Source organism: Delphinus delphis, chromosome 3, assembly GCF_949987515.2.
Source record: "Delphinus delphis chromosome 3, mDelDel1.2, whole genome shotgun sequence".
NCBI classification, from domain to species: domain Eukaryota; kingdom Metazoa; phylum Chordata; class Mammalia; order Artiodactyla; family Delphinidae; genus Delphinus; species Delphinus delphis.
In genome coordinates this window covers 28,160,231-28,174,173 of record NC_082685.1, presented here as the reverse complement: position 1 = coordinate 28,174,173, position 13,943 = coordinate 28,160,231, and the positions used below count along the sequence as shown (strand labels likewise).

The 13,943-nt window shown below is 48.9% G+C and overlaps 1 protein-coding gene across 1 annotated transcript in view; it reads right to left on the bottom strand.

The window, feature by feature from the left end:
• The window catches only part of SLIT3 (slit guidance ligand 3), a 609,828-nt gene that overhangs the window by 503,577 nt on the left and 92,308 nt on the right, over window positions 1-13,943 (bottom strand). Inside the window, exon 4 of the mRNA XM_060008410.1 lies at window positions 3,547-3,618. Coding sequence (XP_059864393.1) covers window positions 3,547-3,618 — 72 coding nt within the window. The remainder of the gene's footprint in view (window positions 1-3,546; window positions 3,619-13,943) is intronic.

The window sequence follows — 13,943 nt, the reverse complement described above, 5'->3', positions numbered from 1 at the left end:
AAGTGTTATTGTGAGGATCCAAACCACTCGATGAAAGCACAGGGAACTGAACAGACTAGATGCTCAATAAACTTGTAGATGTCTGCCGTGTTCAAGTCTAGTATGTCTTCCCCTGTCCTCTGATAACAGAATTACTCTTCCTTTTGGGAAACCCATTCCCAGGCCCCGCACACCCTCATCTGCAAACAACTGTGATGGACGCATGGCCCAAACTTGGTCAATCAGAGGACACCACCTCACCAGCAACAGCATCTGCTCAGAGCTGGACGTGCGACCAAGGTAAGCAACTGACCCTCAGTTCTTTCCTGCAGGACTGTTGTCGAGGACACCCTCTCCACCCTGGTTGCTAGGTTACTGCCCTCAGAGTCTTCTGCTTTTGCCTGCCATCCTGTGCTCTCTTCCTAGGGCTGGGGGGAGTGAGACGAAGTCCCGATGACACCGCCATGCTCCTGGATCCAGCTGTTCCTAAAGCCAACCATAACTACCACTGGCCTTCCCATGCACATTAACTAACATATTTCCCCTCTGAGTTAAACTAATTTGTCACATTTCTGCCACTTACTAGTTAGTGATAATATTATAATCATATATATATAATAGGTTCTCAATAAATATTGTTTCCCTTTCCCATCACTACATGTCTTAGTATACGACCATAGCCTTTCCAAAAGGTATTTTTCAGATAATCATTGACTATTAAGCAGTCTTTGTCTATAGATCTAATAAGAAAAGGTGCGTCAGAATTGCTGTTTAAACCACATGGCCGACTGTGGAGGAGACGGCCACCCAGCAGCCCCATTTAGCATTCCCTGGAAAACGGCTCACTGCATCTACTGAGATGCAGTGCTCTTTTAAAACAGAGCCAGTGGCATATGTATACACACTCATGATTGCACATTTATTGATTTCTAATTTGCACCCTGCTTACTTCCAAAAAGGCCCTGGAGTGGCTGACAAAATGAGACAAAGACACAATAGGGTCATTAAGAAAAATCAAAGATCAAGCCCAGGGAGAAAAAGGGATTGCTGATTATAGCCCAAACCTGGGTTAACAGAGCTGCTTCCATGAACAGAAATATGTATTTAGCTCTCAGCTCTTTGGCGGCCGTTCAGAATGTGCCGTGACGGGGCACACAGAGAACTGGGCAAACTTCATATCTGCAGTTTAACACCCAGCACAGAGGCCAGGCTGGAACAAGCACCTGGGAAAAGCTTATTGAATGAACAAATGAACAAACAAACGAATGAGTTAATGAAGGAATGGTGGATAAAAGATTCAAAGTTCCCTCAGAACACGGTTCATACCCTGAGGCCTGTATCATTCATTTATTCATCCACCCATTCCCGAGTGCCTATGTGTCACATTGGGCCTGGCTGGGGACCTGGAGAGGGACAGAAACCAAAATGAGCCAAACGTCCTCCCTGCCTTCCCAGCTGCAGCTCTCTGGCCTGAGGACAAAAGCTCCGTGTAACAGATCTCAGGGCCCACGGCAGCTCCTGGTTTCTTCATGTCTCCCAGTGAAAGGAGATTAGAAACAAGTTGTGAAGATGGGAATTGTAGGAGTAACAATAGCTATCTTGGTAATTGCACTCACACAGCACTTTAAACCCTAGAAAATGCATGCCCACCATAATCTCATCGGATACACGGACAGCTCCTTGGTGAGGTGGGTAGAAGGGAAGATGAGGCATCTCCCGTTTACTGATGAAGACATTTAGGCACAGAAGGGAAAGTGGCTCTCCCGACCTCTTTCAGTTAGAAAGTGGCCTTTAGGACACTGGACTTTCCCATGCCCCTGTGCTACCTGCCTGGGCCTGGCCCCCAGCATGGCAGAGGCCTGTTATCACGGCCGGAAACTCCTCCTCTGCCTGGATCAAGACCAGCCCCGCCTGAAATGGGCCTCACCTGATGGCCATGGGGAGCAAGAATCAGCCCCCCGACCTCCTGCAGCAACTGGAACTCTCAGACCTACCCGCTCAAAGCTGCCCAGCAGCCCCAGTCCCATAAGCACCTTTTACTTGCCTCGAAAGTGACGCTGAGATTCCAGAAGAACAGCATACAGTCTGCGTTATTTAGTTAAAAGCAGGTTGAAAAGCACAAGGTAGTGCTGGGTGGAGAGATGGCTATTAGGTGAGCATTTAAGGAAAGAACTGTAAAGGGAAGAGGAAGTTAAAAACCAGAGTGGTTTCCCCATCTGCCCAGTTGCTGTTGCTCATTCGGGCCAGCAACAGCACCTCATGCACCCTCACGTCCATCAAGGTGGATTCAGAGCCGAAGAGTGGAAAGGGAGGCATGCTCTTTCCCTCATTTAGCACAGTCAGCCAGGTGGACTGGGCAAGAGAAAGGGAGGGCCAGCAAGAGGGGAGACCGTGACGAAGTACAGGTGTCCCCCAGAGAAGGCAAGCAAGGCCGCGGTACCCTTGACACCCCAGCCAACCCCAGTCCGTTCTTGTTGCAGCCAAGTGTCCTTGAAAGCACATTTATGTATATAGTCTCTGTGTGTGTGTACAGAGAGAGATACAGATTCCTAATTCAGAACTCATTCTTAAGTGCACATGCAAACATGCGTTTCGTATTTCCCAATTTATCTCCATGCATCGGCGGACTGCATACGGAGGCATTAAACACGGCCGTTGGAAATAAGAAGGGTGGCTACCACTTTGCAGCCTCCCCAGTAAGGTTAGAGTCCTCCCAGCCAGGCCGTACATCTCACTGCCTGACTGCTAAGCAGTCGGACACTTGTTGCTCCAGCCGGAAAGTCAAGCCTTGGGCGACCAATTCACCCCATAACGTACACTAGTTACTGCCGGTAGGACTTTCAGGTTCGAAGTCATGGAGTTGTTCACTGTCAGTAATTAGCACTTGTCTAATAACCCCAATCTACGAATCACAATCTCCATCGCGACGTGCATCTCCAGCTCTTCAGTATCCAAACTCTCATGCTGAATAAACACACAGAGAATCTGCAAGTCTCCCCCCACCCCCCATCATACCCTGGACCATTCTGAAGATAAAGCAAAATTCAAAGTGTTTCTTTCTTTTCCCACAAAATCACAGATCTCCAGACCCAGGGTTCCCGGACTGGCAGCTGTTGGAAGCAGGCAAAGGGCAGGAATCCTTCTAGCCAGCAAGGAGGTGAGGTTGAAATGCTTAACCCAAACCACTGCCCTCCTCCGAGACCACTGGCAGTCTTGTGTGAATCAATTCACCTCCAAGCCTACCCTCAGGGCATTTCCCTGAGGTTTATTTAGACCCAAGTTAAAAGGAAGAGTTTCTCCTTGCAAAGGAGAGATGCACTACCACAGGTCCACAGCCCTCACCGGCCACTTAAGCGGATGATCTGGGAAGGACGGACGCGAGAAAGGTGGGCTGGAGGGGAGTGTGAGGACCCAGCACGCTGAAGCCTGGCTCCAAGCGCCCACGTGCGCGGACTCACTGCCAAGGTCCACACGGCTCAAGGCTCCCCACGCTAAGGCAACCGCATCCTCGGCGTCAGCAAAGCCGGGCAAGACACCAGGTGGGGAACACAACTCCATTCTACTCACAGTCTGGTGAGCTTCGGGTTGCTCTGGAAAAGCAGTTCCGGGAGGACCTGGAGTTTATTCTTGTTCAGGCGCCTGAAGGGGGAAAAAAGAATGAAAAGATGTCAAGGGGACAGGAAACGGGATCAAGAGTATTTACAGACACCCCTTCGGCCAATCGATCAACAGGTATTAAGAGGCTTCTAGATCTTTCAACGTGGGATGCTCAGCACGTGTAAGGCACACTCTTAACGCGCAGAGCTGGGAGTCAAGTTGGCGCTAAAAAGGCAAAGGTCAGTCGGAAGCAGGAACACAACACGCTTGCTGCCACACCCCCCCTTCACGAGCCTCGCAGAGGCATCACTCATTGATCACGACATTCTTTCCCACGAACCTCAGACAGGCTTTTGAACTTTTCTCAACATATGCCTGCGGTAGCTAGCTACTGCCAGGTGATGGAATGGGCATGTGAAATGGGTCTCTAAAAATAAACAAAATACCAGAGAGAATATTCCAGATCCTAAGTGGTGAGGACAGGTGGGACAGATAGCAGTCGTTATAGGAACAGAGAAGAGGGTGGGGCAGATCACCAGGGGTTAAAGGGCCAAATGTAGTCCCTGCCAGCCTGGCTTTTCAGACCAGAGCTGGGCTGCATTATGACTGCCATGGACCCTGGGCATTTTTGCCTTTGTGGGCCCCTTCCCCTATTTAAAAAAATTAAATATTGTATTTTATAACTGTTGGTATAAAAACAAATATATTAATATTACATAACATTTACTTTGACCTGAACACTCATTCCTTTCCTCTAATTTTAAAAGAAATTAAACCATTTTCATGGGTCCCTAAAAAGTACTGTCAGCCCTGGGTACTGTCCCCGCTGTGCTTAGATGGCAAAGCCGGCCCTGGGTCAGGGATCACGGTCTAGGTGTGTAGACCCGGAGGCAAACTCAGTCCAGGAGGGGTGTCCCACGTTGGGTGGTGGCAGCAGAGCCAGACTCTCTCCTGAGAACGGTCCATGCTGATGCCCACAGAAAAGAAGGCCATCTGAGTTTCCGAGGGACCGTAAGTCACTGTGGTCTCCACGAAGCCTGCTCTCCCGAGAGTGTGAGGCCAAGAGGGAAAGCCTGCCCCGTGCTCATTCCCAGGCCTCTCTGTCCAAGCATCTTTACGCAGCCTAATCAGGGAAGCCCAAACCAGTGTCCCCGAATCTCCTGTCCCCAGAATCCTCAGAATCTCACTCTTCAGAATCTCCCCGTGCAAAAGAGCAGTTTACAGCCCGGCTGAACTTCTCCGCTTAAATTGTGCACATTTGGCTATGTGGAAAAAACGTATTATCCCATCTTAGAGCTAAGCGAACTGAAGAGAAGAAAAGGTGAGCTTCTTCCCAGCTTCTGTCCCCAAAGCCCACACTTCGTCCACCACATCATGCAGACATGATCCGCTGGGGGTCGGGGGGATTGCTATTTTCCCCTTTTCATTCCAGGTTGAAGGACAAAAACTTCAGAGGGATAGGGGACTAGAAGGAAGTTTGAAAGGGCAGAGCATGTGAGAGGAGCATTCACCACCTCAAGTCAGAAGTGTGCAGCTCAGCCCTGACGGGGTCCACGTGGTGCGGGGCAGGGGTGGACCAGCGGAGCTGTTGGTGACACTCCTGACTGGAAGGAAGCCTGAGAAAAGGCTGGCAAGTCGGACAAGATAAGCTCAAATGCCCTGCCCCACCGAAACGGCGACCTGACTCCCTGTGCTCTTTTTTGTTTTGTTTTGTTTTCGTTTGTTTAATTGTGGTTAGAACGAAAGCCCTAACATAAAATTGACCATCTTCACCATTTTTAAGCGTCCAGTTCTGTAGTGTTAAGTATATTCTCACTGCTGTGCAGCAGATGTCCAGAGCTTTTTCATCCTGCAAATCTGAAACGCTGTACCCATTAAACACCACCACCCCAGGGCCCCTCCCCTCGTCCCTGGCAGCCACCATTCTATTTTCTGTCTCTATGGATTTGACCAGTGCTCTTTTGATCACTCCCAGTATCTGCTCTTTGTGTGTTCCTGTCACCAAAGTGGGAAGAAAGGGGGGAGCCCAGAGGAGAGGAGGGGGAGTCTAGCTCCTTGTCTAGAGCAGTTCTCATAGAGCCAGTGATAAGCCCCTTTCTAACACGGGGAAGCACTGGTCCCAGAGAAGGCGTGGTGCTATGACTTTGGGGTTGGTCACGCTGGGTTCAGGTCTGGCTCTATCATGCTCTCGCCATGGGACCTCGGGGAAGTTACCCAGCTCCTTGAGCCTCCGTTTTCCATCTGCCTAATAACCCTACTCAGTGAGTTACAGTAAGTTTTAATGACACACTGTACGCATAAGTGTCTAACACTGCAATGAGAGCATGGCAATAATAACTGAAACGAGTTGCGGCACAAATGCATGTCAGGCACTACGCCACGTGCTAGAGGGGTAGGATCTCAGGCAGCGCAGCTCAGAGGCTGGTGTCATGATTACCGGCACCTCACAGATAAAGACAGCAAAGCCTGGAGCGGTTGAGCCCGTTCTGCAAGGCCACTGTGACAGGATGTGGCCGAGGCAGGATGTAGACCCAGGGGAGCTGCCTCCAGAGCCTGGTTCTGAACCACTGTGTTCCTCGAAGGCTTTCAGTCTGTGACAGCTGCCTTCCCCTTCTTTTCTCCCCTCCCTCGTCTTCTTTTTGCCTCTGCTTCCTTTCATCCAGGGTTGCCACCTCCGCTGCCCCAGCCCAGGCAACCATCCACCCTGCGTACATTACCCTCCCTGAAAAGGATGCTCTTGGAGTCCCCAAGAGTAGAAGTGGGTCTCCAGGTGGGTCTGTCTGGAACCACCCTCTATTGCCACAGCTGCACAGAGCCTGGTGAGAGTTACACTCAGACAACCAACGCTCCAGTTTAGGCAAAAGTCCTGAAATCGGCCCACTGCTGCCCGCAGTGGGGAGGGTATTGAGTGTCCTAAAAGCTCAAAACCAGAGTTGAAGCTAAAAATAAAACCAGCTTGGCTCCGAGGCTCCAGGAAGGGAAGGAATCGTTTTCAGTTCTTTGTCGGTATTTGTGGCTGGACAAAAATAAAAACACAACCATATTTAGTCAGTTGTGTGCTGCCTGCTGCTTCATAAACCCTGAATGAGGATTCCAGGGTGGCTGAGCTGGGCTCTTCTCCCAAAAGCCTCAGGTCTTTCCACTTCGGCTTGGGCGGGCCGCATGCTGGGTCTCTGTATCAAGAGGAGCTCGACACGACATTTCATTTCTAGTTCATTCCATTCCAGGATTTATTTGTGTTTATTTAGTGAACCAAGTCGGCCTGAAAGGTCTTCCTCGAAGAGCTAAGAAAGGCTCCAAGCTGCGTAAGGTGAACTTCTCACGTGGCCGCTCTAAGAGCAGCTCCTGAACAGGAAAACGAACAGAGTGAAACGTGCTGTTCTCCTGAGAGGAACGGGTAAGCGCTGGGCCGCACACAGCGGCTATTGGTCAAGGCGTCCTCCGTACTCACGCCATCTGCTGCTCTGTCACCCTGGAATCAGAGGCGGAAATCTGCCGTAGTTCAAGCTGGGAATAAATCCATGATGCCTGGATGAAGAAAAGGACTGAATGGGACCCGTAAGAGGGCAGACCTGAGGAGGTCGGCAGAAAGGCTATAGGTTGGGTCCATGATGGGATAAAGCCCACCTGGGTGTCCTCTCTGCCTCTAGGATCAACACTCCTTCTCAGCCTTGCTGCTGGAACAATGGGGAGAATCCAGGTCAAAAAAAACCCCACTGGCTGCTAGTTGCAAGGTCATTCTGCTTTTCGGCCTGAACTGTGAAGCTACAAGAAAGAGAGCCTTGTCTCTGCAGTACCACTGATGGCCGCGAGACCTAATTAGAGGTTTTCGCCACTTTATTGAATTCCTTCATTTATCTATCCATTATCCATTCATAAATCCACCCTCTACCCATCTGTCTGTCCATCCATCCGTCCGTCCGTCCACCCATCCATCCATCCACTATTCTATCCAACCATTCACCTATCCATCCATCTACCCATCTGTCCATTTATCCATCCATCCATCCATCTTCCTAGTCATTTTTCAATATGAACATCCAAAGATGAATAAGATACAGTCCCTTCCTGCACCTGCATGAATAAGATGTAGACGAAGAAGGTCAGATGCTAGTGAAGGAGATAGACACGAAAACAAAAATCTGCAGCGTGATCTTGTAAGCAAAGCTACTGTGGGAGCACAGAGGAGGGGCAGCTAACCCAGACCTGGGAAAGGAAGGCTTCCCAAAGGAAGTGGTTTGGAGGGCTTTTGTTTTTGTTTTTTTAAGCATAATTTTGACTCTTCGGGAGATAGGGACAAAGGGTTCTAGACTTCGAGAGGTGTATGTGCATGGTCATGGAGGACCAGGAGATGGAGGAGAATTGGGGGTACAGGGCTGCATTGCTGGGACTTGGAGGTGACTTGAGAATCACAAGCGATGAAGCTCTAGAGGTAGGCAGGGGTCATATCAATGAGGGCCCTTGCGGGTCATGATCAAGGATTCGGGCTTGGCTGCTTATTGAGACTCAGAGGGAGCCGCAGAAAGAGTCTGAGAAGGAAATGATCATCTGTTTTGGATTTTAACAAGTTCTCCTGAGTAGTAGTAAGGCTTGTTCGGAAGAGTAGAAATCAAAAGCAAGGCTAGCAGTTAAGAGGGCTCCTGAGTAATCAGTGTGGCTGTGTGAGGACCCAGTTAAGGGTAAGAGTCATATTGGAGTGGAGGACATAGATGTGAGGTCTAATCAACAGGGTTTTGTGGTTAAATGCCTATGAAGGCCCCAGGGGCTCCAGCTTGGGTAACTGATCAGTCAAAATGACCAATCAGTGCTGAAAGAAATAAAGACGAGAGGACCATTATGCAGAAGGGGGTGTGTTTAGATTCAGGATTTCTAAACTACTGGGGTCCCTCAAATATATTTTGACAACTAGTAGCAGTAGCTGGTAGTAACCCTAAGACCATGAGTCAGGCACTGTACAAGGCGCTTCACATGTGCCAGCTCATGTAATTCCCCACAGAAGTGCTTGAGGCTAGTACCCTTGGTCAACCTATAATAAGGAAACAGAGGCCTAAGAAGGTTAAGGTACTTGCCCAAAGTCAAACTCAACCAAAATGATGGTGGTGGGATTTGAACCCAGACACCTAATGCCAAACCTGGGCTCTTAACTACCATGGATAATGATGGTATTTAATTTAGCCCTCATTACAGACTGTTGTGATTTATTACCTCACAAGTGGGTCTCGTCTTTCTGTTAAGTTCTGAAGGTCCTTGAGAGTGGGAAATAGGTCTAATATCTACTCAGTGACCCATTGTGAGCTGACACAGCCCCAGGCATGCAAGAGGGCCTTCAATAAGGGCCTGTTGAATTTCATGAGTAAATCATAAAGTGGGAATGGCCAATGAGGGGAGCCTGAAAAAGCAATAGCCTTCCTCCCCTGGGTGAGGGGAGCCATCCTGTTTGCAGATGAACAGAACTCCTAGAGGGCCCAGTTGCTTGAATCTGTCTACATCCTCCAGAATCTTCTTGAAGACTCGGCTTCCAGACCCACCTGCCTCACTACTGACCTACTGGGAAGCAAGGCAAGAAAGGACGGGGCCAGTTCGTCCCCTCAGTCGGTGCAGTACGGGTGAGAGGCCTCCAGGCCGGAAGGAGGCATGCTTAGTCAGCAACAGGCCCCAGCACCCACTCAAAGTGCTTCCCCTTTCTCAGGGAGGTGTGGAATGTTCAGCTGCCCAGCGAAGGCCTGAGGGAGGGAGGAAGTCAAAATATGCTAATTCCCAAAGGTCACCAGGACTGTTTGCTTTAGTAATGAAATCAAGTGAATCCCCTTCTCCAGGCACTTTCCTAGGCAGCCTGGACACCTTCCAGGTCTACTGGTATTTTCAGAAACACCAACAAGGACCAAAGCGGCTTTGCTATTCAGAGCAGAAGCTCCAGGCCTTCCCCAAGTGGAGGGATGGACAGGCCCAAGACGTCCTGGCAGACCCCAAGAGAAGGACAGAACCGAACTCAGAGGCCTCGAATCCCAGCTCAGAGGTGGCACCCTCATTCATGAGGATGTGCAGATGTCACTATACATCAGGGGAACTCTGAGTTGAGCAGAGTCAAAAAAGCAGAGAACCTTGAATAGGGGTTGTTTCCGTAGTTGCTCACTGTAGCCACTGATGGCCTCATATTTTCTTGCTTTCCTCATCTGCCGGACAAATCAGATTCAGGCTTTTTCCTGCTATGCAAATTTTCGTAATGCAAATTGGATGTAACCTGATCAGTTCAGCAAGGAACTCAATTCGTGCTCCTTGTTGGTCTACACCACTGTCATTATCAGAAAGGATCCCTGCGTGGATCAGAGGAAAGCCTATTGGCCTCCAGCTTCAACACCCATGGGCCACTTTAATGGGTGACTGTCTGTTCTTTGCCATTGGGATTTCCTTTTTCTTTTTTTATAATGTATTTTTAGGGGTTTTTTTTGTTTGTTTTTTTTTTTTGCAGGGGTGGGGGAGGGTAGCAGCTTTATTGAGATCTAATGGGGCTTCCTTTTTACTAGCACTTCTGGACGAAGCCACAATTTATTTTGATGGTCTGGAAGCAAGCTGACCTGAATCTTGTCTTCCATGGAATTCAGCATTTGCTCAATGACCTTTAGGTTGGCTTATGTCAGTTTTGAAAATCTGTTATTTGTAGTTTGTAACTTCAGAATGTCCTAATAGCAATTAAAACCCTTTACTTTTGACATTTCTGTAAGAGAAATAACTTTGTTGTCATAGTCTAAAACTCTTGCCCTAAGCAGTATTTTTTCCTCACTGAAGTTTTTAAGAGAACCCTTTAAAAAAATAAAGTTTACTTTAGGAACACAATTATTATGTAATAGCAAAACATGAACCTCGTGAGATACCTGAATAGTTTAACATCTGCGATGGGCTTTGCAGTATTTCTCAAAGGCTTGATAAATGGTAGCTGTTACAGCCACTGTTATTATCATTATCATCATCCCTAGATGCCCCAGGAGGTCAGGAACAGGGGAGATGTATTTCTCCTTCATAGATGACTGTATCGGTCAGCAAGGCTATTAGCAGTAACAAAGGAACTCCGAAATCTCACTGGGTTAACACAGTGGACACAGACTCCACACTCACATAAAGGCTTGGCTCTATCTCTAAGGTGCCATAGAGCAGGGGTCCCCAACCCCCGGGCCGTGGACCAGTACCGGTCCACAGCCTGTTAGGAACCGGGCTGCAGAGCAGGAGGTGAGCAGCAGGTGAGCCAGCAAAGCTTCATCTGCTGCTCCCTTTTGCTCCCCATCGTTCGCATTAGCGCCCGAACCATCCTCCCCCTCCCCAACGTCCGTGGAAAAACTGTCTTCCACGAAACCGGTCCCTGGCGCCAACAAGGTTGGGGAGCGCTTCCCTAGAGGACATGTGGTCCCCAAGTTCAGTGTGTTGGGGATGAGAGGGAGGGAGGAGCCACACCGGCTCTTAATTTCCTTGACCTCACAATGACTCATATCATATCTACTCTCAGTCTACTGGCCAGAACTAGTCACATGGTCAAACCTAACTGCAAAGGAAGCTGGGAAATCTACAGGGACACCTGAATATTTGGCGAGAACTATCGTAATAACCAACTCGCTTTAGAATCAAAGCAATAATAATGATCTCTTTGATCTTGTTGTTCTTCCTTCCTTCCTTTTTTTCTATCAAAGCAAGGCACTTACAGTGGGCTAACTGCTGTGGGAGGTGCTTTATATCCATTATCTCATCTCATCCTTAAAGCAACACTGCTAATGTCATTATGTTACACAAGGAAACTGAGGCTCAGAGAGGTTATGAAACCTGTCTAAAGTCACGCAGCTGATAAATAAGGTTTGGACAGAAGTCTCTTTGACACTGAAACCTGAACTTTGAACCGCTTCACCATTCTGCTTCCTTAACCCTTTGGTGCTTGGTTGACCAGGAGGCCTCCCAACAATCCTAGGAGGGAGGCCAGTAATAAAGTATTTATTCATTTTATAGTTGGAGAAACTGAGTCAAAGCAGACTAGGAAACTGACCCTGTGCTTCCTTGGCCTTACCGTTCAAAGCCTGTTTAATGATCCTGCCCCTCTGGTTTCTGAAGAAGGCTCTGAGGGTCCCAGGAAATCACTGCCCCCAGGCCAGGGGGCAGGAATCCTGAGCCATCTCTTAAGAGCATTTATCCTTCTCCTCTCAGACCTAAAAGGTCTGTTTATTCAGATGTTCCCCAAGGGCATCCTCAGCCCCTGCCTGCCCCAGTAGGTGACTCTGTCCCGAGATAACTGTCCAGTTCTAGAGAGCTCTGGGGCTTGCCCAGCATCTTGCTGGGCTCCAACTCAACACTCCAGCATGAAAAGAAAACAGGCACAAAGACCCTGAAACAACCCTTTTTGAACTTTCCAGCACCTCACATTGGGCCAATTTTCCTCCAATTACACGGTTGTTAGGGATAAAGCAGAGCACGTCGGTGGCCTGAGCCTGCCTTGCCTTTGACCCCTGTCCCAGCTGCTGCCATGTGCCCCAAAATACCCCTGTCTCCAGAAGGCCCTGATTTCAGGAGGAGAAAAGAGGGTGGGGGGAAGAAGGGCAGGAGTCCTGGCTCTGCAGAGAAGGAGCCAAGGGCTCGGAGGGTCATCTTGTTCCATGGTGACCAACCCATAAAGCCCATGTTTGCCTAGAACAACGCAAAGAACCCCAAAGGTCTGTGAACAAAAAGACTGCTTCATCTAGGCCTAAAGTCATGAGCAGGGGTTTCGGGGGATCCCCCAGCAGATTGGACATGGAACGACATTAGTACACTGATGGCTCAGAGTCCAGGAAAAGATGTCTGGAGTGGGAAAAAATGCATACTTAACGCACGCATATGAACACACACACAACATACATTGCAGACGTAACGCAGATGCAATTAACAGAATCACGTATATCCCTTAGAGCTGGCCAGATCCATTCCAGACAGCCAGACGGTCTGGCAGTGGCCAAAATTCAGATCCCCATAGCGATCGCTTCAACCCTATTTCATAACGGGGCCAATAGGGCAGGCGACTCCCCAGACTCAAGAATCATGCCTTTATCCCTTCAGAGATACTCCAGTGCTGCATCTTCCCCTGCCTCAGGGTTTCTGCACATGTTCCTTCTTTCTCTGGGAACTCTCTTTACCCTGCTACCAAGGTGATAGCTGCAGAGGTGTGAAGATGAAAATATTTTGAAGGTGGAGTAGACAGGATTTGCTGATGGATTGGAGGTAAAGCTTGAGAGAGGAGAATGAAGGATGATGCTGAGGTTTTGGCGTGTGCATCTGAAAGTGTGGATCTGTTGTTACCTGAGCTGGAGGAAGACTACTGTGGGCAGAGCACGTTTGGCGAGGGGCCAGATTGGCCACGTTAAATTTGATATGCCCATAAATATCCATGTGGAGACACCCAATAGACAACTGGATATGCAAATCTGGGCTTCAGGGATAAGACCAAAATGGAGATGTAGATGGTATTTAAATACAGGAACCACAGCCACCATGAGAAACGAAGAAAAGAAGGGAAGAGGATTTAGGACTGAGTCCTGGGCTGCACCATCCATTAGAGACCAGAGGGAGGAGGAAATGGTGGAGTGTGGTCGGAGGAGAAGCAAGAGAAGGTGGAATTGTGGAAGCCAAGTGAAAATGGGGTTCCAAGGAGGGAGAAGGGGAGGGAGGGACTGGTTGGTCAAATGCAGCCACGAGGCAGAGAAAGATGAGGACAACACTGAACTGAGCAACGTGGTGACTTAGAAAGAACAGCTTGGTAGAGAGTTAGGCATCAACTATTAACTGGAGTGGTTCAAGAAAGAGTGGGTGGACAAAAGTCAAGGGAAAATAATAATTTGGAGGGATTTCGCTATAAAGGGGAACAGAAAATGGGTTGATAGTTAGCAGGGGAAATGGGGTGAAGAAAGGTTTTGTTTTTATTTTTTAGGATGGGGCAAATTGCAACATGCTCCTATGCTGATGAGACTGATCTGGTAAATCAATGATGCAGGGGATGAGGGGAAAACTTTTAGAGTGAGGCTCCTGAATAGGCGACGGAGGAGATTCCAGTGCACAAGTGATGGCAGTGGCCTCTGACAGGGCCAAAGACAGGGCATCTGTGGCAAGAACAGGGAAGGTGGAGGTTAGGGGACAGTGTATGGCAGGTCTGGTACTAAAAGTCTGTGGAAGGCAAGACTGGGTAAGGCAGTTGAGGGAATGTGCTTATAGTACTTAGGAAAATGAGTCAGGAGATCTGTTGGTTAAGGAAGTAAGGGAGGTCACTATGGTCTCAATGTTGGTGTCCTCCTCTCGCCCAAATTCATATGCTGAGATCCTAACCCCCAAGATGATGGCATTAGGAGGTGGGGCCTTGGAGA